This window comes from Gavia stellata, chromosome 4 (assembly GCF_030936135.1).
Source record: "Gavia stellata isolate bGavSte3 chromosome 4, bGavSte3.hap2, whole genome shotgun sequence".
Taxonomy (NCBI): domain Eukaryota; kingdom Metazoa; phylum Chordata; class Aves; order Gaviiformes; family Gaviidae; genus Gavia; species Gavia stellata.
This window is the reverse complement of record NC_082597.1, coordinates 76,214,448-76,238,587: the sequence shown is the minus strand read 5'-3', so window position 1 is coordinate 76,238,587 and position 24,140 is coordinate 76,214,448. Positions and strand designations below refer to the sequence as shown.

Genomic DNA, 24,140 nt, shown 5'->3' with positions numbered 1-24,140 from the left:
CGCGCGCGGGCGGGCGGTGTCTCGCGGCAGGGCGGGGCGGCCCGCGCCCAGGCGGAGGGCCGAGCGGTGGGGCTGGGGCGGGCATGGGGGGTGAGTGAGGCCGGCCGGGCGCCGGGGCCCGGGTGGCTGGCGCCGCCGCGGGCGGGGAGGTGCGAGGGGAGGAGGGAAGGAGGGGAGAGGCGCTCCCCCCGCCAGCGCTGGGGGAGCCGTTGTGCCAGCGGCGTAAGTGGCCGCGCGGGGGTCTCGCGGCCTCAGGGGTGGGCGGAGCGGGGGGGGCTTCGGCCGCTTCTCCCACCCCCGCGGGCGCCGGGCGCGGAGGCAGGAGCTGGGCCCCGCGCTCGCCGCTGAGCCGGCGGCGGAGGAGGCGGGCGCAGGGGCATGGAGGTCGCCCGGCCGCAGGCGCCCGCGCCCGACCCTGTCTAGGGCGCCCCGCGGGCCCCATTCCTCCTCCTCGGAGCGAGCCCGCGGCCGGGCCCGGGCGCGGCGCGGAGCAGGGCCGGGACTTCTGCACCAGCGGAGGAGCCGGCCCAGGTAAGAAGCGCTTCCCGCCCCCCGGGCGGGGGCCGACCTCGCCTCTTCCGGACCCCGCCGGCCGTCTGCGGCCGTGCCTCCCCCCTGCCTGCCTCCCTGCCTGCCCTCGAGGGGCCGGCGCGGCGTCCCCGGCCCCCCGGCCCTCTGCCAGGCCCAGGATAGGGTGCAGGCCCTGGGCCGGGCCCCCGGCGCTGGGCTGGCCCGGGCTGCCGCCGGCCTCGGCTTCTGCCGAGAGGGCTGCGGGCTGCCGCGGCGGCTGAGGGCGGCCGCGAAACCTGCGCCCGCAGTCTGGCTTCTGTAAATCCCCGGTGCTTTAGTCTCTTAAATGAGCTCGTGCATATTTTTTTGGTGTTGTGTACTCTGTAATTCAGCAGCACTTGCGTGGTCGAAATGGATTTTTATGCTAGAAACGTTATGGAAACATCTAGACGTTGAGTAAGTTCGATATGAAGAGTGTTTGGTCTAAGGAGCACTAGTATGAGATTATTTTTCATATGTAGTTTGGGTCTACAAGTTACGATGTCCACCCTAACACAAGGATCTGACGTTATAGTTGCTTCAAAAGTATTTCTTAGGAGAGGGAAACCCAGTCTATCCATGCGAAACAGCAAAATGAACCACACGACATTCCAGAGTTCTCAGGCTCCGTAGTTGGGAAGGATACAAGGGGTCCTCCTATGAGTCTTGCTGGATAAGAAACATTTACATTATCATTTCAGACTTGGTATGTCTGTCAGCGAGAGATCAAAGTACAGAGGCAGATATTCATGTAAAAATAGAAAGATGTACCTAGCAAAGTGAAGGCTGAAAATCTACTTAAAAGTCTCGTGTTTATACTACTTCAAGGTCTGTATAGCCTAATCATAAATTATTTTTTCCATATTGCTTATTTTCAGAAATAAGCTTTAAATAGAAAGCAGTTTCTGTACTTTTTTCTTAAGTTTCTTTAATCAGAAAAGTGGGGAGGGTAATACTGTGCATCGTTGTTGCCTTTTCAATAGTATACTTTCACATTTTCTATATTTTTTCCTCCTGAAAAAAATAGTTTCTTCTGATTAGAGAATTAGTATACTAAATATACAGACTAGTAAGAGTTCGAGAGGATATTTGTCTCCATGTAAACAAATTCTTAAAATGGGGATTTTTGTAGTTTTTTAAAAGCTTAAGTTTTGTAGTAACTCATGTGTGCAGTATGTAATCTAAATACTGCAAGAGGTAACCTCTTTAAAACTTGCGTGTTCTAGTAAGATGATTTTGTACTATATAAATTGCACAGTAATCTTGTGATGTGATTTTTTGCCTTGTACAATTTCTTTCTGATTTTATTATCTGTTTCTTTTAGGAAGAAAATGAAAATCTTTTCTGAGTCTCATAAAACTGTTTTTGTTGTGGATCACTGCCCATATATGGCAGAATCCTGCAGGCAACATGTTGAATTCGATATGTTAGTAAAGAATCGGACCCAAGGAATTATACCTCTAGCACCCATATCAAAATCACTATGGACCTGTTCAGTGGAGTCATCCATGGAGTACTGCAGAATAATGTATGATATTTTCCCTTTCAAGAAACTGGTAAGTTCTTTTAGCCGTACTGCATATGATACTTGACAGTGTAAGGGATATTCTCCCATTTTAATGAAGTCTTTTAATACCATTAGCTGTTGGTTAGATTAAAAGATCAAATATAATTTATTATATAAAAATTTCTTCGTGCTGTTGATACACTTCATAGCTATTTAAATTGGTTTGAGTGGTATACAAATCCCATTACGTATTTATTTTTGGGACCTTTCATTGTCTTAATGTCACTTTGTAACTCAGTGCAAAACATGAGGACAGGTGCTTTAAGGTAACTTAGATTTATTATTCTTCTGAGCTCTAAGTTTACAAAAGCTTGAGTGAGGTATTGCTTCAAACTGAATTTTGTTTCTAAACACACTTGGTAGTGCTTCATAACGATTTTGGTGTCAACTTTGAAGGAGTTCTGGGTTTTAGGAAGAGGTAGGATTGCCCTGAAGCTACCAGTTTGAAAAAGTGGGAGAGCTTCCTGGCACACAGCTCCTTGTTTAGAAAAATAAACGCCTGGTGGGTTCTGTAACGTTGTATCATAAATTAAGGTAACTGATCCCTGTTTTTTTAGATCTTTTCTCATTATTGAGTTAAACCATTGTGCAATGTCCTAAATGTTAGTTGCCCTTAAAAAAAAAAAAGGAAGTTAAACAACCTTGTGACAGTGATATCGGTACAAAGTAGTGATGGTGGAATACTGGCTGTGTTAGAGAGCAGCTGAGGCAGAGGCCGGGCACTAACAAATACCTCTAGTTAGTTCAGTGATTTGGTGCATGTCAGCCGCACTGCCTTGATGGATTGCATGTCCTGGTTCTCAGACAACGAACGCTTAATTTAAACTCTAGTTTAGAGCATTTAATATACAGTCAAGTCCCATTAAGGGATTATATCGAGTGTATGCTTAATGGATTTGAGTCAGTTGGCTGACCTGGAGCTTTTGTGGTATGAGAAACTGAAATTGATGGAAGGTGTGCTTCCTCTTGACTTTTTTGTTGTCTTTAGAACATAATATGCTATGTGATGTTTATTAAATCTTGCTAAATGTTTACCCCTGTGATCTGCTGTGACAGTCTTTGGAGAATGATCTACAATATTGCAGTATTAGAATTTACTTTATTTTGTAGCTGTACTACTGAAAATATTACCTGATTATTAAAATACTTCATAATAGCCTGCAATGCTAATTTGGTGTAGAGATTTAGTGGCTTAAAAATATAAGTAGTTAGAGTAAGAAGTTGTTAATCATAATGTTACTAAAGGAGTAACTGAATATAGTAGGAGCGGATGCTTTTTGTGGTTTTGTTTTCTTATTTTTAGGTTGGCTTGTCATTGCACACATCTGCAGACTATCAGAAGAAAGAGGTGTAATTCATGTTTGTTTGGATTTGGGGAAGTAGCCATAATGGCTGTTATCTGTATGATTGGCTGTACTCTTACATGTGCTTTTTTGATCCTTTTAGGTGAATTTCATTGTGAGCGATTCTGGTGCTCATGTCTTGAATTCTTGGACTCAAGAAGATCAGAACTTGCAGGAGGTATGCTTTGTAACTGTTCTTTTGTTTTGTAACTGTGGTTTAATTGCAGAATAAATAGTAGCTTCTTACTATGTTCAATATGAAATAACTGCTTAATTAACATGTTGGTGGATCTAGTCTGGAATTATTGCCTAACAGAATTTTAAGTAGTAGCCTGTGAGGCTGGACTGTTCTATAGGCAGCTTTACACAATTTAAAAAGAATCCAGTAGCTTTGAGTATAGAGTTATGTTTGAGTAAATGTTATGAAGTGATTACCTATGTATTTCTTCTGTAATTTGGTGACACTTCTTGAATTTTAAATTTGGGGGGGGTGTTGACATTTGCATGTTAGGCAAATAAACCATGTAAGAAAAAAAAATGTAAACATTCTCTTTGCTCTCATTTTGTTTCATACTAAATGGGCTCATCCTCTGAAAAATTTGCTTTGGGGAGGAACTGAATTTTCAAATTCTCAGAAAATAAAAGCAGATGGCAACTGATAATGTTAGAATTTCTTTCAGGTATTGGATATAACTCGTTATTATAGCCAGGTATTTTTCTGTAATAAATGAGAATATTATATTCTCAAGGCTTAGTAACAGTTAATAAATGAATTGCAAAGGATAGTTTAGGGCCAAATGTTTTCCAGAAGGCTGGCAACATATAATGGGTTTTAATTGCTCTGTTTGGTTTTCTCCCAACAATGTTAATTTGCATGTAAAATAAGTTATAGTGATGACTTTTCTCTTAACTGATCATTTTAACAAATGGCTGGAAACTAACTTTCAATAATAATTTATTTCTCTCTTTTTAACTAGTTGATGGCAGCATTAGCAGCTGTTGGGCCACCTAATCCTCGGGCAGATCCGGAGTGCTGCAGCATACTTCATGGTCTGGTTGCAGCAGTTGAAGCACTTTGCAAAATAACAGAATACCAGCATGAGGCTCGAACCATGCTCATGGAGAATGCAGAACGTGTTGGAAACAGAGGAAGAATAATCTGTATTACTAATGCAAAAAGGTATGTATGATAATGTGCTTCTACCATTTAAAAAAAAAAAGTTACTTTATACATATTTAGAAGTCTTTCATTGGTTGTCATGAATTAATGCCCTAAGAAGCTAGCGCTTTTGTGTTCTTTGTTACATCATTTCTTGCCTTATTAAAGATTTCATTTACGGAGGTCTGTTACAGTAACAAACCAAAAATTTCCCAGTTGAAATAGGAGAGCATTTAGTGGCATGTTGCTTTGAACAGGAGGATTGATTATCCTGCATTAAAAAAAAAAATTTCTTTCTAGTGACAGTCATGTTCGGATGCTTGAGGATTGTGTTCAGGAAACCATTCATGAGCATAACAAGCTTGCAGCTAATTCAGATCAGTGAGTATACTTTTTACAAACATAGTTTCTCTTATTCTGTGCGTGCCTATTATATGCTCTATGAAATACGGATGTATTTTTGTTACTTAAAACTTGTCCTAATGAACTGTTTGAATGAATGCCTGGGTGAAATAGAAGGTGCTAAATCATGATATTGTTGACTTAGAGCTGGTGTATAATCATTAGCTTTTCAGTATCATCCTTTATCCTGATAGGACAGTATTTCTTTAGGTTGTTACCTTCTACATGTGCTCCAAAATGAGACACAACTGTGCCTTCTTATATACTGTATATTTGTAATCAGTAATGCATCTGATGCATTTTTTCTTGATAACACTGCATTAATTTTACATTCATCTTTCTTCAACTAAAATAGCTAACTTCTTTGAAACTAGTTTTTAATTTCTAAATTATTGTGTGGCCTGACACATCCCTTAAGATAAAGTAATCTCTTGAAATACAGGTCGCATCTCCTCTGAGAAGTATTTTTCCACCATATGTTTTGTCTAATTAAACAGTGAACTGTTTGGCCCAGGGACTGTGTATTGCCTAGTAAAGTGTACAGTAGGTTGAGATCCTATTCTTCGTTGCTCCTTAGGCACTTAAATAGCAGAAGCAGGAGTCTCCTATATTTACCTGCTGCAATTGAAGTTTCATGTATGTACAAAGGATACTGCCCCAGGGAATGAGGTTCTAAGTCCACTGTAAAGACAGAAAAGTGGTCTTATTCCTGTAGGTAGAGATGTGGAACAAAGTCTTGATCTCTCCAAATTTCCAGCCACATTAGGAGATAAGCATGCTATTTGGGTAGTTGTTTTCATGTTCACTGGAATCCCCTTATTAAAACCTGTGCATGCACTTGGAGACAAATCCTCTGTAGTGTCAATTTTCAGTTGAATAAGGCTGAACAGGTTGCACCAGTTAAGGATCTATTCCATTGATATGTCCAAAAAGAAACACAGTGCTATAGCATCTGAAGAGCTAGAAATGTTACACTCTTTTTTATTCTGATAAAAACTTATATTGAACTATGTGCTTTTGAAAATCATTAATGTAACCTAGTTTCTACAGAATGCTCTCAGAAAACAGTATGTTGTTATACATCTTTATGATTCTGTGTTCTGGCAATCAGATTAATCTTGGGAGGATTGATCTAATTTTTAGGAGATAGGCTGCCACACTGTATGTAGGCTAAATAGAATGTTTTTATTTTTAAGTCTAATGCAGATTCAGAAATGTGAACTGGTCTTAATCCACACTTACCCAGTTGGTGAAGACAGCCTTGTTTCAGATCGTCCTAAAAAGGAGGTAAGGAGCTTAAAATGAGAAAATTTATCTAAGGATTAGGAACCATGTCAGACTCAAAGTAGACAATGCATACTAAGTATTCAGAAATAATATTTTGAGCCTCTGGTCTCTGGTAAGGTGTAGGAAAAAGTACAGGTGATAATTCTTTGAAAAGTTGACAGCGGGCATATTGCCATTTAAAGTGCATACTTTGTTTTCTTGTTTTGTAGTCTCTGTGCATACATGGTATCCCTTTTTTCATTACTGAAATTTCTTGCATTAATAATTCATGATTCTATTTTTTGTGAAGTAAGCCCATTAATGCCACAGAATGATAGTCTTGGGTTTGATTTTTTTTTTTGAGAAGGAAATACACATTTAGGAACCTAGTGGAAAACCATCAACTATTTGGTATGTTGAATAGGTTAGTTGAGTAACTTTCCTGCTATTCAAGCATAAGCTGCTAGCTAGCACAAGCCCTGTTTTCCCAAACACCTGTTACTGAATGATGTTCAGCACTGCGTGTTCCATGTTATCCAGACTAACACGTTAGCATTTGTAGCCTTTTGGTTGAATGGTTTTCTCATGAAACCGAAATGAGCTTTTGTGTATAAATTCTGTTATTCCAGCGCTAGCAAACAGAATGCCTTTTTAATGAAAAGCATTGGAAAGCATATCTGCTTCCAAGTGAAAGGGTAATTTATGGTAGGAATGTAGAATATGCTTGAAGTTCATCAAATACTTGAAGTATCCTACGGGTACTTTTAAAGATTATTGTATGAAAAAGTGAAAGGATGCATCTAAGAAATTATATATTAACATCTCAGTTGTTCAGTAACAAAAGCACCTGTGCTCTGTGGACTTGTATGCTTAATGGTGGTTGGTTGAAACCAAGTACGTACAAAATATTTTGTGATATATTCTGCTCTTCATCAGTCTGCTCTGCTCAGTATTTTATTGTGCTGTCTGTAAGAAAAAGAAAAGACAAAAGAAAAAAAGTCTTATTCTTAACATGAAAGGCATCTAGTCCTGCATATTATTTCATAAATAAAAAGGACTGTAATAGCTACCTTCCTCAGATTCTTTTCTACAAAACTGTTTTGTAGTTGTGCTAAAAAAAAATAATGTGAACAGAAGCGAATCAATGGACTACTACTTTCTTCTGTAAGACCTTTATCACTGTGTTCTTGGGTTTTTTTTCTTTCAAAAGCCTAGAACCAATGTCCTTGTTGGCTAGGGAAAAATGAAATGCATGTTATGGCTTGTGTTTGTTTCCCTTGTGTATATATGACGTACTTACAGGTAGGTATATAAAAATTGCTTTGTTCCTATTACACAGCAGGTAAAAGAGAAAAAAACTAGGCCCAGAGCTGCTATTAAGAGGATTTCTTCCCCATGTTGTGATACTAATTTTTCCTATTAACAATTAATGACTCGAGTTTTTTGGAACACTTCTAATTTTTTGACAATTTGTAGCAAATGCAGCTATAGCAACTGGCATCACCTGCAAAATTCTGAATGAGAAATAATTTTTGCTGCTCCTTCTTAGTTTACCATGGTGAGGGTTTTTGGGGTGGTAGTTTTTCCCCCTAGTCAAATTTAGCAGTATAAATGTGCTTATTTTAGAGTTTCAAATGAATAATACTGTTACGTGATACTAGAGCAGAATCCTCATTAATACTATATACTCTATATCAATTTATTTTAGCTTTCACCTGTTTTGACCAGTGAAGTGCACAGTGTCCGTGCGGGACGGCATCTGGCTACAAAACTGAATGTTTTAGTACAACAGCACTTTGATCTGGCTTCAACCACAATAACTAACATTCCTATGAAGGTAATATTGTGTCTATAGCTTTGTATTAACTAGCTGCATCACTTCTAAATTTGTTTGAAAACTTTTAATGTTTATTTTAATTGAATTTTTACATTGTTTTTCTCTCCATATCATATTTTCTGTTTTGTTTTTTTATTAGCCCACATTCAATGTCTGTGACCAGGTTAGTAAAAATAAGGGGAAAAAAAGTAAAGAAGGATCACAGAACAAAATGTTGTATTGCTGAATCTCAGTTTTTGATGTAGCAATACAAGTGTTATTTCAGTTCTGTTTGTATTATTTTATGTAAATACAATCTTATTTACCTCAGATTACTTTGTCTGTGATTCTTTTGTCTTTTTCTAGTTGTGTTTAGATATTCTTGACCCTTGTGCATTATAGTGGCATAGTGAGTCTCTTTTTCCTCTGTTTCATTATCATGCCCACCCAACATAAAGGTGTTTGTAACTAATAGCTGATTTTTGACTAAAGGTTTTCCAGTAGGTTTTCCAGTTTGAAGATCTGTAAACCAGGAACAGGGGGACAGGGGATATATCTAGTTAAGAAAGATATTAAATTAAACATCTTCTGTTCAAAGTTGTTAATGTCCCTGGTTTTAGTACTTTTTTATCACTACTGGGAGGGAAATCAGTGCAACTAAGAATTTCAAGTATTAAGTTTACAGTAATTTTCTGATCTGGTAGCAAGAGACAATTGAAACAGAAGTGTTGGTATTCAAAGAAACAAAAAGGGCAGGGGCAGATCAACTTTCCAGATTTAAAAAATTCATCGAGTTCTAATACCGCCAATCATTACTTGCATCTTTGAAAACTAGCAATATTGTATGGATTTTATAAGTTAAAACATTAAATTAAAAATTATTTTCACTGCTTTAATGAAACTTTGACATACATGGGTCATAGCATAAATGTGACTTAAGTTTGCAAATACCTTGTCTGTAACTTTCTGACCTGTGTGCTGCTGGTATGCCTCTCCCTTCTGCCTTTGTCCTTATAGTAATAGACTATGTTGGGTTCTCTGTGGTTTTTTCTTTTATTTTTTTTAATTTGGAATAAATTACCAAGGTTACTGTTCTGTTTTTGCCAGTCCTCTGCAGCTGTTTGAAGATGCAGCGTCCTATTTACAAACATCCATTTTTTTTTTATTACAAACTCGCAGCTACAAGTACACTTCTTATATATCTGAAGTGCAAGGAAGTGATAATAAGTTTGAAGCGTGTTTTTTTGGTTTGGGTTCTTGAGATTTTGAGTTATGAAAAGTAATTGCCAATCTATTCTGCAGTGACCATTTGTTGCTGCTCAGTAAGTTGTAACTGCTGGTGGTATTCAATATGTCATAGACTTTCTTCACTTCACTAATTCAAATGAAAGTAGTTAGGCCTGTTTTTTACTTACATTTTACACTATGCACCCTGTCATGACATTTGTGTAAGGAGGAAACCACAGGGTTTCAAAACAGGAAAAAATGAAAAGCAGATGGCTGCATCTTTAAACAGGTCAGAGCGCAAACAGTTTCCTCAGCATTGCAATCCCGTTGTTGTCTGATGCACTTTGGAGACTTTCTGTTTTCTTCTGGAGTGAAAGGTAAATGTAGAATCATTCATTTATGAAAACAGTGACCTCTAGCTAAAATAATTACATTTATTCTTTCTACCTTTCTTTTAAAGGAAGAACAACATGCTAACACATCAGCCAACTATGATGTGGAGCTGCTTCATCACAAAGAGGCACATGTTGACTTTTTAAAGAGTGGTAAGTAGAAATAGTCCTCTGAAAGTGGCTTTTGATCAGCCTGCTGGAAGTATTCACAAAGAAAGATTGCAAGCTTCAAATTGATGTAAATTTCAGGCATGAGTAGCATGTTTTCAGTGATTCCTTACAACCCAAGAACTTGATTTGTAATGTTGACATTGGAGTTTTACTCATTACTGGTGTATTTTAATATAGTAATAAGGATATAACGATAAAAAAACCAGGTCAAATTCATCAGACAAGATTTCACATATATTCAGGATATTTGTGTGAATTTTGAGGGGCATGTCAACTTCTTGTTAAGATATAAAAAGTAGGTGAGAGACCAGATGTGCAGTGATTTTACAAAACAAAGTACCTCTTGTGGGTATTTGTGGAAAATTATTCCATGCACGGTTGAACTTTTAATCTGTCTGTTAAGTAACAATAGTTGACATCACTTACATCCCATAGGCCTGTTTATGACAGTAATTGCTTTGGAAAAGACAGTAATTATTTGGCTTTTGAGCTTTCTTGTTGTATTTGAAATACCTAGTATCTTTTTTCTAAATTTGGAATTATTACCTAGTATTCCTCTGAGGTGAATTTTTAATAACTCAACTGGGGTTGAAAAAACACAACAGTAAGCCTTATGCAAAACGATCTTGTTCAGGAAACAGTGCTTGACATAAAATTTTAAGTCAGGCTAAAGATTCTGTATTAGTAGAATTAACAGCAAAGCCAAGCAGTGAAAAACCCCCAGTCTGTGCCAGTGTGTTATGGAATATTTAGACTGTATGCCTTTTCACTGCTGGAGTATCACTTGAAGCTTTTAAAGGCCTGTATATGCTTTTTCTCTTACTGCATTGATTATAACTGTTGTTATATGCTTCAGTACCATTAAAAGCCTAGTCTGATTGACTATGTGTGTAAAATACATGTATTTAGATACAGGCTGTAGATACTTGTTTTACTATCTGAAACTATACTATATAATTTTAAAGCATATTAGAAAGTTGATCATGGTTTAATTTCTAAGTAGTGAAGAATTTAACAAATGAGTTATGTCAGTTATTTAACAAAGAGTGGATATTTCTTTTCTGAAGTTTGAAATCATATGGTCCATGAGTAACCATTTTACAGAGTTTGTGCTTTTTTCTCTTAAGGGGATTTACCATTACTTTGAGGAAAAGGAGGTAACTCCTTGTTATCATCTACAAGTAATGTCCTCCATATTTTAGTGGAGTGTATGATTAAAGATTGAGGAAAAAGAATAGGATGAATAAAAAAAAAGAATAGTAATGAATTCAGACTCACCTGAACTTATCTTACCATGTTGAAAGCATAAAACTTTATTGTAAGGGCTCAGAAATAGTTTTGTAATACCTATTGGCTCAAGGTTTAAGTGTGCTAGTAAAAAGCCAAAAGCGAACTCTGACTGCAATTCCTCTTCAAATTTTTTCCATCAAAACTTTGAGAGGAAAGTCTGTTCTTAGATCCTGTAAATTTTGCTTTCTTTTATTTGTTTTTAAATAAATTTTTCAGTTGTAATAGCTCTGGTGCTAGGAAAGTAGGAATTCGGTTACATTGATCTTATTTCTGTGAAAAGTTACTAGAGAATTTTTAGATTAAATAAGTTTGGCCTTTAGATATTCTGAGAGACTTGCTAAAACTATTCCAGTTATTTTAATTTAACTGGAAAAAAAAAATCACCTTCTGCAAGTTACCTGCATGCTTAATAAGCAAATCAAACAAATATTTTGTGAGTAAATGTCTTTGATATGAAATAAAAGAAAACTTCTTACACAAAAGATTAGACTAAACTGTAACATATTACATACAATGTTGCATGTTGATGTATGTGTCTCGTTCCTCCCAATTATTGTGGATCTGAGCATATTAAGTGACTATGCTACTGTAATTCTGAAACTTCATGCAAAACTCAGTTAATTGTTTCCTGAGATAATGTGAGTCAAAGATCATGAAGAATAGCAAAACTCACTAGTAGAAACGTAGTTTAATGTATTAAGAAGTATTGATAATGTCAGTTTTAAGGCCTTCAGGTGGTCTTTGCCAGACCAGTTATCAGTGAGATGTTGTATGAAAGTATTTTAATGATAAAACATCTATGGCCAGCAAAACATGTTGAGAGATGTTCAGACTGAATGTGACGGCAAAGATACTGGATGATGAGACCAAATACTTCTTTCCCAAAATGCCCAACTTGTCAAATGGGCCTTTAGATCAGTTTCAGTTTTGACTTTGGGATATAATATGTACAAGAAATGGTCAGCTCTAACATTTGTTAAGGGTTCTGATTTATCTGTGGAAGATTAAAAAAGATACTGTCTTCAAGTCCTAGGCATTTTAGAAGAAAAAAATCATTACAGATAAAACAAAACATATCTATAATTTTCTAAATGTTGAATCAAACCTATGGAACATATTCTGGACCTGCAATATTGTTTCCTGAATTGGTTTTTAAAATATATGCAACGACTGCTGATTTTAAAAGGTTATTTTTTCAACTGCCACTGCTGATAACTTTTGCTTAAGTTAGATATCTAACTTTTTAAAAATAGATTACATCTTGTGTATGCTCATGTTATAAATATTTTGTACGTTAAGTTTAGAGTTTTTTGCTGTACTAAAGAAAATATGGTAGATAACACACTTTTTCTGACTTTATATTGCAGGTGATAATCATATAGGTGGCAATAGCAGGGAAGGCACATTTAAAGAAACTGTAACATTAAAATGGTGTACTCCTCGAACAAATAGTGTGGGTAGGTACCATGCTATCTTACAAAACTGGTATTCTAACTTGTGTTGAACACTGTTCTCTCTGTAAACTGATAAGAATTTGATCAAGGAGGTAATTTGCTTTTTGCTAATGCCGGTTTTACCTTTTGCTCTATAAACCTTGCTGCTCACTGCAGCCTGCTTTACTAATGGTCATACGATGCTCTCCTGATCTGGGCTGATCAGTGGTTTGTGTAAGAGGTAATAATGTTTTTCTTGGTGGCTTTTTTCAATCTCCTCTTAAGTATCATGAAGTTGTTCCTTGACTACAATGTTTGGTGGTTATTTCCCCTTGCCCAGGGCCAAGTGTACCTTGTCAGTTCCACAGTGGTTTTTTAACATAGCACCTTTGAGACATTGAATCTTTTTTGGTTTTCATTCTTGCTTCCAGGCGGGGTATGTGTGGAATCAAAGTGTTAAATTACCTTTAGTGTAATCTTTCGAGTGCTAACTAAAAAGTTTTGTGAGGAAATTAAATGTATGCAATGACACTATCAGTAGACTAGTCCCTCTATATTAACTTTCAAATCTGAGTAAGGGAAAGAGCTCTACCCAAATCTGAATAAATGGGAGAAAGATAGGGAAGATTTGGGGTAACATAAGAACCACCTGGCCATTCAGCTCATGCACCCTGTAGTAGACTATCAGCAAGATATGTTGACTCTGAGCCAGTAGGTCAAAAATATAGTTAAGAGAAATAGGAGGCTGACTCTACAGTGAAATAATTCGGGAGATGGATGTCCTGCTGGAAATAGGGCTTGGGAATGTATTAGGTTCTCTGAGTTGAGGATATTGGAATGATTGCGAGGAGATGGTGAAAGGAACAGACTCTTAGATCGAGAGACAGCTAGACTTTTTAGTTCTGCTGATTGTGGAATAGCCTCCTCCTCTTCCTTTCTTTTATTTTGTGGGGTGTTTTTTCTGTATTTGGAGCTACACTCAACTTTTCTACTCATTTATTTTTCAGAATTACACTATTGCACTGGAGCATACAGAATTTCACCAGTAGATGTAAATAGCAGACCTTCTTCATGCCTTACTAACTTTCTTCTTAATGGTAAATTTATGTCCTTGTCTAATTATTTAATGTTTTAATTGTTAATACTGTGAATAGAGCACTTACCACATTTTGGTTTGTATAGTAGTAAATGTCTATACACTGTAAAAATGTCAAGTTTATTTTAACATGTCATATAAAGAAGAGAAGAAAGTTGTTAAATGTACTCAAAGGCAAATGGAATGTGTTTTGAAACTTGAAGATGGGAGGAAAGATGTAAAGAAGGAGCAAGTACTGAATTCTGGTAGTTCTTTTCTGAATCCAAATGCAGAATACTTTTCACTTTATGCTACTTAGTAGGAAATACTGCTTTCAGTAGGTGATAGTGCACTTGATCACAATGCTTACTCTGACTATTGCAAAATATGAGCAACTTATGTCTATGCCTGATTTTTAGCAGATGCTAGCAGCCTCAGAAAGCTCTTTTAACTGGGTTATGACCAACTAAGTATGTTGATCAATTGAAGGAGACATACCACTGTGTGCTGGGATCAGTCAAAAAAGTAGGTTAGATTTAGTTATCTTCTGCTTATCTGCAAAATCTTGCCCATTGCATTCAATAATCTTGCTATAAGAGGCTGCCATTTAAATAAACGTTAAAAAGGTAATCCAAAGCTGTTTCTTCCAAACAAGTAATATGTAGTCAATGTTAATTACATGTAGGGTTTTTACAGTTTGCAAACAAATTTGCATTACAAACATCCTTTTAATGGGATGTTTTCTTCAGTCAAGTCATTTGAATGTCTGAATAAATGTGCAATTGTTTTATTAAACACTATATTTTTATGTATTTCTCTCTAAAGATTCTGTACTGAAAAATTACTTTGATTAATAAAGATGGTTAGAAGCAAAATTAGTAGCATATTTCAGACAACCACTCTCTTCTGATCTTCTGGTTTTGCTTCCTCATAACAAACAACTTATTTGGAGAATGCAGCCTTTTATACATAGTGTATTTTACTGGAAATAAGACAAAGGCAGTTTTATTTCTTTGTCTGAAAAACAGTATCCATTTTTAAGCATTAACAAATAGTATCAATTGATACCTTTATACTCAAGTAGGTTATTTTGTTACTTTTTAGAAGTTGCTTTTAATGAGAGAGTTTCTGCAGTAGGGCTGAATAAGTTTAGTATTAAAAATAGCAAACTGCCCTTACACAATATACCATTTTAATGTCTTACAAATATATTTTTTTCCTAAGAATAATGTCCTCCAGAGAAAGTGATTGGTTGGTCCAGGAGAGATGCTTTTTGATCTTTCTGTGTAAAATTTAAGAGCATATGACACTATGTTCTGTGTAAAGACATGGAGTAAATACTCAAAGGAGATAGCTATTTCTTGTTCAGCTAGGTGAAAACACAACTTTAATGGATTCAGAATGTTACTGGCTAGATACAAACCTGTATTGCATATATGTAATTTTTAATTTAAAATTGCAGCATGCCGTAACTAATGAAACTGATCTCATTTCCAACAGGTCGTTCTGTTTTGTTGGAACAGCCACGCAAGTCTGGCTCTAAAGTAATTAGTCACATGCTCAGCAGCCATGGAGGAGAAATTTTTCTGCATGTTTTAAGCAGCTCGCGATCAATTCTAGAAGATCCCCCGTCAATTAGCGAAGGGTGTGGTGGAAGAGTCACTGACTACCGGATTACAGTAAGATTCTTTTTTTTTCTTAAGTTGTTGCTTATCTCAGGTGGCAAGAGATGTAGTGCAATAGATGTGTAAAGGAAATGTTGGTACATTTTCTGGAGAGCTGGAGCGGATTGCACGGTCAAACTGTTTTTCTTTGTACTATTGATACATTTTTCGTACAAAGTAGTACATCTGCTTATTATTATGCCTGCTTTGTAGAATCCTTTCTGTGTCAAGGAAGAACTTGCCTCCTTATGCACTATGAGTATTTAAAGTTTTGTTCTGATTCTAGAATAACATTTTTCTTGGCAAGTTTTTTCTGTGGGCTAGATACACATAGTACTATATCCTGCTTATTGTCAGAAGAATAGATTGCACGTGAATGGTTTGTACAATAAATAGAAAAGATGAAGTTGTCAGCTTTGAACCCTGGATATGGAGCAAGCAATCAGCTGGCATTCATTTTGGGTTTTTCCTGTATTTTTTCAACACATCCTTTGTATTGGATGTAAACAAGCAGAAGTGGCTTCCAGGAAAACATAATAAAACTCTTACCATACATGAAATACCTTGCAGATCCAGAAGGCGTCCTCATCAAAAACCTTGCATTAGTTTTTAACCCATATTTTTGTGTTCACCCCGAATAATGTACATCTGAAAGCTAGAATGTTAGGGTCAAATTTAGCGGTGGGATGGTACACGGTTAGTGCTAAGCAAGACTATGCTGCTTCACCCGTTCAGTGAAAGTTACTTTGTTAGAGAAATGCCTAATTGTATCTTGTTTGGTTATCATTAGGATTTTGGTGAATTTATGAGGGAAAACCGATTAACTCCTTTTCTAGAGCCCAGATATAAGATCGATGGAAGTCTTGAAATTCCATTGGAACGTGCAAAAGATCAGTTAGAGAAACATACTCGTTACTGGCCTATGATTATTTCTCAGACTACCATCTTCAACATGCAAGCTGTAAGTAACCTTGGGTTTGTAACTTTTTATTCTTTCTAGATTAAGTTTCACCTTGCCCCTTGATGAATATTAACTCTTATTTTGTGATAAATCACTTGCTATGAAATCAGTTTATTTTCAGCTTCATTTTCATTTAAGTACTCTGTATTTAATGTCAATAGATTATTGGAATGCCATCTAAATAGGGTGGCATATTTGAACCTGACAGCTACAGTGCTGCTGGGTAAAGACAACATACATCTGCTTATACCTGCTCAGAGCTATTACTAACTTGAGGATAAGAGGGGGTGTTTTTGTGGTGTGTTGTTCCATGGTTTCATTGCCTTTGATTTCTTTCTTCTTCCTGTTTATCTCCTGCGACATACACGGGTTTTCTCATTGTTCACTTTTGTTTTGTCTTACAGGTAGTGCCATTAGCCAGTGTGATTGTAAAAGAAGCAATGACTGATGAGGATGTTCTGAACTGTCAAAAAACAATATACAATTTGGTAGACATGGAGAGGAAAAATGATCCGCTGCCAATTTCAACAGTTGGTACCAGAGGAAAGGGTCCAAAAAGGTTACATGCCTATCTCTTTTTGTTGATGCTGGACTTTTTTCAGAAATGTTCTATTGACATTGTTTTCATATCAACTTTTTAAAATTTGGCCAAAGGTAATATGTAGTAAACTAAATGCTGTATGTACGCAAAACAAATGCTGTGAATACTTCGCCTGCATCATTTAGGGGCTATCACAGTACTGATATTGCTGTATGTTAGGAAAAAACCAACATCAGTTTATTACCCGAGAATTGTGAGTATGTTAAAAAACACAAAAGCAAAGGTAGTTGTCAAGAAAGGTTAGAGATTGAGACAAGCTAGGACAGAGAAAGTGGAATAATTTCAAATTAATAAAAAGGAAAACTTAAGGGTATTATAAATGAACAATGCTTTAAATTTGGATTATATTAGAATAGTGAAATCCTTTTAAACAGTTATTTAAAATACAGGCTAGTCCTTTAAAACAAGCATAGAATATCCTGATACCTCAGTCATTGTGATGTGTGCGTTGTATTCCCAAGAATTGGCTGAAAAGAAATTCAGCTACAGAATGTCTGCCCACATGACTGGAAGTTATTTACAGTAGGATGGTACAATTCTTTCTAAATTTGTTTTTATCCAAAGAATTAAATAGTAACTAATTTGCATGTCACTACATGAGTGGCCCTCTGCATATCCTGACATGGCATAGTTAGCAAACACTGGAGAGGATTCAGAAGTGCCTTTTGGTAGTGAGATCTTGCGGAAGTTAAGAATTTGATTTTAGTGGACATAGTCTATTTCAATTTAAACTTCACTCTGGATGTTAATTGGGAAATGTTACATGCAATATGGTTTCAAGGATGGAGTAATCCCAGGTGGATAGACCTCCAGTACAAGAGGACAGAGAATCTGTTCGGAGTTATTTTGGGTTTTTTTTTCTTTCTTAAGGTCTGGTTTTTAACCTTAATTTATTTAGTGGTTTAATGATCTAGGTAATCCTGTATGTAATATCTTTTTTCTGGCCTTGCTTAGAGATGAACAGTATCGGATTATGTGGAATGAATTGGAGACCCTTGTACGAGCACACATAAACAACTCTGATAAACACCAGCGAGTCTTAGAATGTTTGATGGCTTGCAGAAGCAAACCCCCAGAAGAAGAGGAGCGCAAGAAACGAGGTAGAAAGAGAGAAGACAAAGAAGACAAGTCAGAGAAGTTGGGCAAAGACTATGAATCGGATAAGCCATGGCAAGAATCAGAAAGGTAAATTTTCTGAACTGTAGCATAATATTTTTTGTCCTGCTCTACTTCAAAGGGGAGAGGAATTGCGGTGAAACACTTGCAGGTTTCAATTTGATCTGTTCATGCTTGTAACCTTGGCTTACTACCAGTGAGTGTGGATCCCAAGGTTTTTTGGATCAGTCACCATTACCAAGCTTGGAAAAGGGGCATCTTATTACAGTGCCTGCTTATCAGACTTCTCAAATTAACATATTTTACAAGCAGTATAGTTCTTGGACAAGTTGTTGACCACTTATCAGGGCTTAGCAGCTTGAGGAGTTGCTGCTGTTGGATTTTATCATAACCACACCACCTAGTAGACATTAACCTGCTTTATAGAAATATAAAACATGACTAAAAACTCGCGACAGGCAGTTATTTTCTCTTCAGCTCTAGATAGCTTAGTGTTCAGGTGGATAAACAATCCACAGAATCACAGAATCCCTAAGGTTGGAAAAGACCTGTAAGATCATCAAGTCCAACCATCAACCAGCAAACACCACCATGCCCATTAAACCATGTCCCACATTCCCTCATCCACATGTTCCTTGAACACCTCCAGTGATGGTGACTCCACCACATCCCTGGCCAGTTTATTCCAACGTCTCACCACTCTCTTTCAGTAAAGAAATTTTTCCTAATATCCAATCTGAACCTCCCCTGGTGCAACTTGAGGCCATTTCCTCTTGTTCTGTCACTAGTCACTTGGGAGAAGAGACCAACACCCACCTCTCTGCAACTCCCTTACGGGTAATTGTAGAGAGCGATGAGGTCTCCCCTCAGCCTCCTCTTCTCCAGACTGAACAACCCCAGTTCCCTCAGCCGCTCCTCATCTTGTGCTCCAGACCCCTCACCAGCTTCGTCACCCTTCTCTGGACGCGCTCCAGCACCTCAATGTCCTCCTTGTAGTGAGGGGCCCAACACTGAACACAGTACTCGAGGTGCGGCCTCACCAGTGCCGAGTACAGGGGCACGATCACCTCCCTGCTCCTGCTGGCCACACCATTTCTGATACAGGCCAGGATGCCGTTGGCCTTCTTGGCCACCTGGGCACACTGCTGGCTCATCTTCACCCGGCTGTCGGCCAACACCCCCAGGTCCTTTTCTGCGGGGGAGCTTTCCAGCCACTCATCCCCAAGCCTGTAGCGTTGCAATCCAGATTGATTTGGCTCTTCTTTTTAGTTGAACATTGGGATTGATTGTCTGTATACCTACTGTCTATAATTCATATTGTTATTGTAACTTGTCTAAGTGGTAAGCATCTGTCAGTCTCTTCTGTTTTCTGTCTTTCAAACTGCTATTCTAAAGAGATCAAAAAACCCTCATGGTAGCAAGCTTAATTTGCACATGTTTTGTGCATGCTACGATCATTTAGGATAGGAGGACCTTTTCACCTACATTATAGTCACCATGCTGCTGACCTTTCATGCCTTTCTGTGTATGATCAAATCCATTCCTACAATTGCTTTTACTTTCACATGTGGAACAAATGGGGACTGAGATAAAAGGGATTTGGTATAGAATAAGTCTGAATTCACGTACTAAAGATAATAGGAAATTGTGTGGTATTTTTGTATATTCATTGTTATTTAGTCTTTCCTTCAAAATTCAGAATGATCAACTGTCTCAACAACTACGATATAAATACTGCAAACTAACTTAAGTGAAATTGTATTTTAAGATCCTTCCCTTTACTTAAGGCTTTATCCAGAGGATTATTTGGCTAGTTTTCCCTATTGTTTTTCACCCATTCCAAGGGGTCAAAAGAAATTTTCTTACGATATGGGTTGAGTATAACTTTGAGGAGTACAGAATGGTATTAAGAAACATATATGCTGCTCTAGCATATTTTGCTTCATTGTATTCCTTCCCTCTCAAAAAGGTTAAAAGGTCTTTTGGATCGTGAAAAAGAAGAACTAGCAGAAGCTGAAGTTATCAAAGATTCTCCCGATTCTCCTGAGCCACCCAACAAAAAGCCTCTTATTACAATGGATGAAATGCCCACAGTTGAAAAGGCAAAAGGTAAACCAGAAGAATTGCAACATTATTTCTTTTAAAGATAGAAGTTGTTGTATCAGTCTGTATTTGCAAAGTAACGAGATGAATCTTCTTGGAGTTAAAGCTAGATCAGTGAGCACAATTTTGAATTAAACACTCAGTGTTGAGAAATTCATGATAAATGTTCACCTCAACAGGTCAATGTTAAGAGAGATACCAAGACACTGTGTGGGTCTACTGATAGGCACTTGGGTTGACAGGGACTTGGACAAATTTCTGCTGGTGCTATTTGAGCTACTGTATGTCAGAAATGCTATTTAAGGTCAGGTATCAGAAATCACTGTCTCCTGCTGACTAATAAATATAAACATGCCTAAGCAGTAGAGTTGTTGGAATGGGCAGTTCTTACTGACTTCTTTTCCTTGGTGTAAGCTATTATCGTCTGTCGCAATGGCTGAGCTGATGTTCAGATTCTGCATTTGAGGCAAAGTCAATCTCATGAAGCAACCACTCAGCTGTTATCACTTTGCATTTTTTGTATTTATTTAGCCTCTGTTATAAGGTGGTTTAATATTAGTTGTTTTAATATGTTGTCCTACCATAGTCTGTAATTTCTTCTAAGACTTTATAATGATGTAATGTTTAATAATTCAGAAATTAAATCACTTAGATTCTTTTTACTTGCAATTTTAGGGCCAATGTCCTTGCTGTCTTTATGGAGCAACAGGATTAATACTGCCAACTCTAGGAAACACCAGGAATTTATTGGTCGTTTGAACTCTGTCAACAATAAAGCCGAGCTATATCAACATCTGAAAGAAGAAAATGGGTTTGTATCAGTAAATGCGTCACTACAAATATCTTAGTAGTAGTCAATATGCAGTACGGAGGAATACTTCAGTTACAGCATTAAAAAGACTCCTTACTCTTTTGAGGATTAAAATGTATAAATACATCCCTTTGTCTCAGTATTGATGGAGAACTACAGTAGTGTTTGCTTTTCAGTTGTTTGCATCTGTGCTGAGCAAGGCTCAGTGCTGATTAACGGTCTTCCCCTGTGCCTTAGTGGTTGCCCTTGCAGGAAAATCTCTTAAACTTCAGGGGGTTAAATAGCAGCTAAGTTGAGATTCATTGTGCCAGTCTGTTGCTTTCTTTTGCTTCCAAAGTAATGGCTAATATAAAAATATTGTCAATAATAGAGTGGTTGAATCTTATGCTATGCTGTGATGAAGTTTGATAGTAGTCTATGTTCTACCAAAAAATACTGAAAAACCAAGCCAACCTCCTCTTAAGTAAATAAGGTGGTGGTAGTCAATGATCAGTGTGAAAATGAAGACCTTGAAACACACTGCTAAAGCTCAAATTTCAGAAATAGTTTCTCTGTAGTCGCATGAATATGGGCTTTTGGTGAGGTTGATAATGGATAGCTTTTTGCAGTTGTTGCTGGGAAGTTTCTTAGTAGAAACGTTTCCTTTATGTACTGATTGCTGTTTAAAGAAGTATTAAGAGGCGATAAGATTGTGTATGTTGGGGCCAGGGAGAGATAGGATGGTTAGTGAAGTAAAAAATACTTACTAAAAAAATGTTTAAGTCTGATTTTTCTTTTCTTAATCTGTTGATTGTATTTCCAATAACAAGGCTTACCAATTGTTGTCTTGCATTTCAGAATGGAAACGACAGAAAATGGAAAAGCAGGCCGGCAGTGACGATTAATTTTGTTTCTTTGGATAAAACTTGGCTGAATTGCAAAAATACTTAATGCTGGAATTGATATTGATACCATTACAGTACATTTGTATAGCTCTGTTTTGATTGGGTTTTACATTTTTCTATTCTTATTTTTGCTATGAAATATGAAATCCGCATATCACATTAAATGAATAGTGTGCAAACAGGAGCTGTCCTGAAGTATTTTACAGTTATGTTTTTAGGATGAAAACCTGTGCTGCCATGGACTAAATCAAGTAAACAAAAATGTTAGTCAGAGTTTGAAGTCCTTTCCCATAAGTATTGTTTAATATTTCAAAATCAGCAATGACTGTTTAAAAAAAAAAATCAAGTAATTGATAATTAACTGATAATATTGTTAATTTTTGTTCATGTATACTTTTATTTATATGAAAATTCCTCAGGAGTCCAGAATTGTGGAAAAAACCACACACTGAGTACCTAGTCACTGAGCTGAGAAAATGCCAGTCAGTTTTCAACTAAGGGGTGGGAGAGTGAATGGTTTTACAGGTAAAAACTGTTGGTTTAAGGACTTTTAAAAATTGACTAGAAATTACCTTTAGAAAGCAAAGCCTTTCAGGTTGTTGTGCTGGAGTTAACTCTTTGTAAGCAAAAGTAAAATAAAATTTTTGCTAATCATTAAATTATTTTTTTGATTAAATATGCCCTCTATGACACCTGTGGTTTTAGGTCTAAGCTTTTTGAATGTCATGGGGAGACTTATTTTGAATATTAGTGGCTATGAAATGACAAAGTAGATGATCTGTCTTCAGTTTCTTTGAGTAGTGCCTCTTTTTTCTCTTAACGGAGAGTAGAATTTGCAAACGGGAAGACTCTCTCACCCGATGTCTGCGATCTAATCCCTTGTAAGATTTTGGGTTGGCCTCCAAATGGGTCAACTTGAGTGGGCTAAGGGAAGATGAATAGCTAAGCTCTCCGAGTATATCAGCCTTCCTCTGATCTCTGTCCGTTGCCTTACTCTAGCTTGTATAAGCAGCTGAAGGTCTCACAGATTTGATGTTATAGCTTAAGTTGATTTAAGACGCATCTTTGTGAGCTTTTCTAAAACTAAATTAATATATTCATATATCTTCACCTGAAACTTTAAATACCATAGTTCGTGATGACTAGATCTGAACACAAATATCATGCAAGTATTCTTTGCTCACATTGGTAGCTGAGTCCTTTCTTCAACTGTGTTAAAGTACCATATATACTTTCAAGGTAATTATTTAGCCACTGTGATGCAGATGAGTTTTCTGTTAAACGATTTTACAACCATTTTTACAGAGTGATTAACGAGTACTTGCATGATACTATTTTTTTATCATGTTCTAAAACTTACGTAGCTTTTATAGAAGTAATGTGTAATTTTTGGAGTTCCTAAAGTCTGAAGATTTTTTTCATTACTTAATTGAAAATAGGATGTCCTGCAACTCCACTTCTCTTGATACCCTATCTGAAATGTTCTGATGGAGAAAACTACCATGGAATTACTGGTTCTCAGAAGTTTCTGGGTTTTTAAATGAGATTGTACTGCATATAAGTCTGGATATTTCTCATGTTTACTAAAGGAGTTTTAAAGTCTGGAACCTAGGGAGCATGTAAATGTCAGCATTCTGCAATTTGTTGCTAGTCTAGAGAAGTATAACTGAAAAGCTTGTCCTGTGCCTTGGGGAATTGTGTTGTATCTCCTGATGTGCCGTTAATATTCAGCTGCAGCCTTTAAATATGCACAGGAATGAAATACTTTATTAGAGGAAAAGAACTGCACCTGCTATTAAAATATGTATTTGTTTAGCTTGTTTACTGACTGCATTTTCCACTTTTGGAACATCTGCGGGGGTAAGACTGTTAAATGATTAAATGAACGGGGCCCAATTCTCCGAGGTAGTTGACTGTGGGTCTGTATTCTAAGTACTTGAAGAGTATACTGAGACATGAGATACTACAAGGGTTAATTTTTTTTCTGCAGTAATCCTTCAGATTTATATTTTACCAACCTTATGTCTAGACTATTGACTACCGTGGATTACTGCTGCTTTCTTGACTTTTTACATCAAACTTTAGAGCTGGTTTATAGCTGGATGGCTTCTGGAAAGCAGTAGTCATCTAGAGGAATTCATATTTATCGAAAAAGTTATTCAACTCTGTAAACCCAGACAAGTGCTACTTGTTCATGGGAAAAGATGTAAATCCTGTCACTACTGTCATATTCACAGGGCAACTGCTGTCTCATAAAAAGAACGTAACATGTTAGCAACATTGTCACACACAGCTAACTAGTGCATGTTG

At 37.2% G+C, this 24,140-nt stretch overlaps 1 protein-coding gene across 1 annotated transcript; it reads left to right on the top strand.

The window, feature by feature from the left end:
* Nucleotides 1-488: 488 nt before the first annotated feature.
* INTS13 (integrator complex subunit 13) lies at nucleotides 489-23,241 on the top strand. Its single transcript, XM_059816183.1, has 17 exons — nucleotides 489-531; nucleotides 1,874-2,105; nucleotides 3,563-3,637; nucleotides 4,437-4,639; nucleotides 4,919-4,999; nucleotides 6,217-6,307; nucleotides 7,995-8,123; nucleotides 9,790-9,874; nucleotides 12,550-12,639; nucleotides 13,623-13,712; nucleotides 15,191-15,369; nucleotides 16,145-16,315; nucleotides 16,720-16,874; nucleotides 17,871-18,101; nucleotides 20,002-20,141; nucleotides 20,811-20,946; nucleotides 21,784-23,241. Exons 2-17 carry the CDS (start codon nucleotides 1,881-1,883, stop codon nucleotides 21,821-21,823), a joined length of 2,121 nt encoding a protein of 706 aa, XP_059672166.1. The 5' UTR covers nucleotides 489-531; nucleotides 1,874-1,880; the 3' UTR covers nucleotides 21,824-23,241.
* The last annotated feature ends 899 nt before the right edge of the window (nucleotides 23,242-24,140 follow it).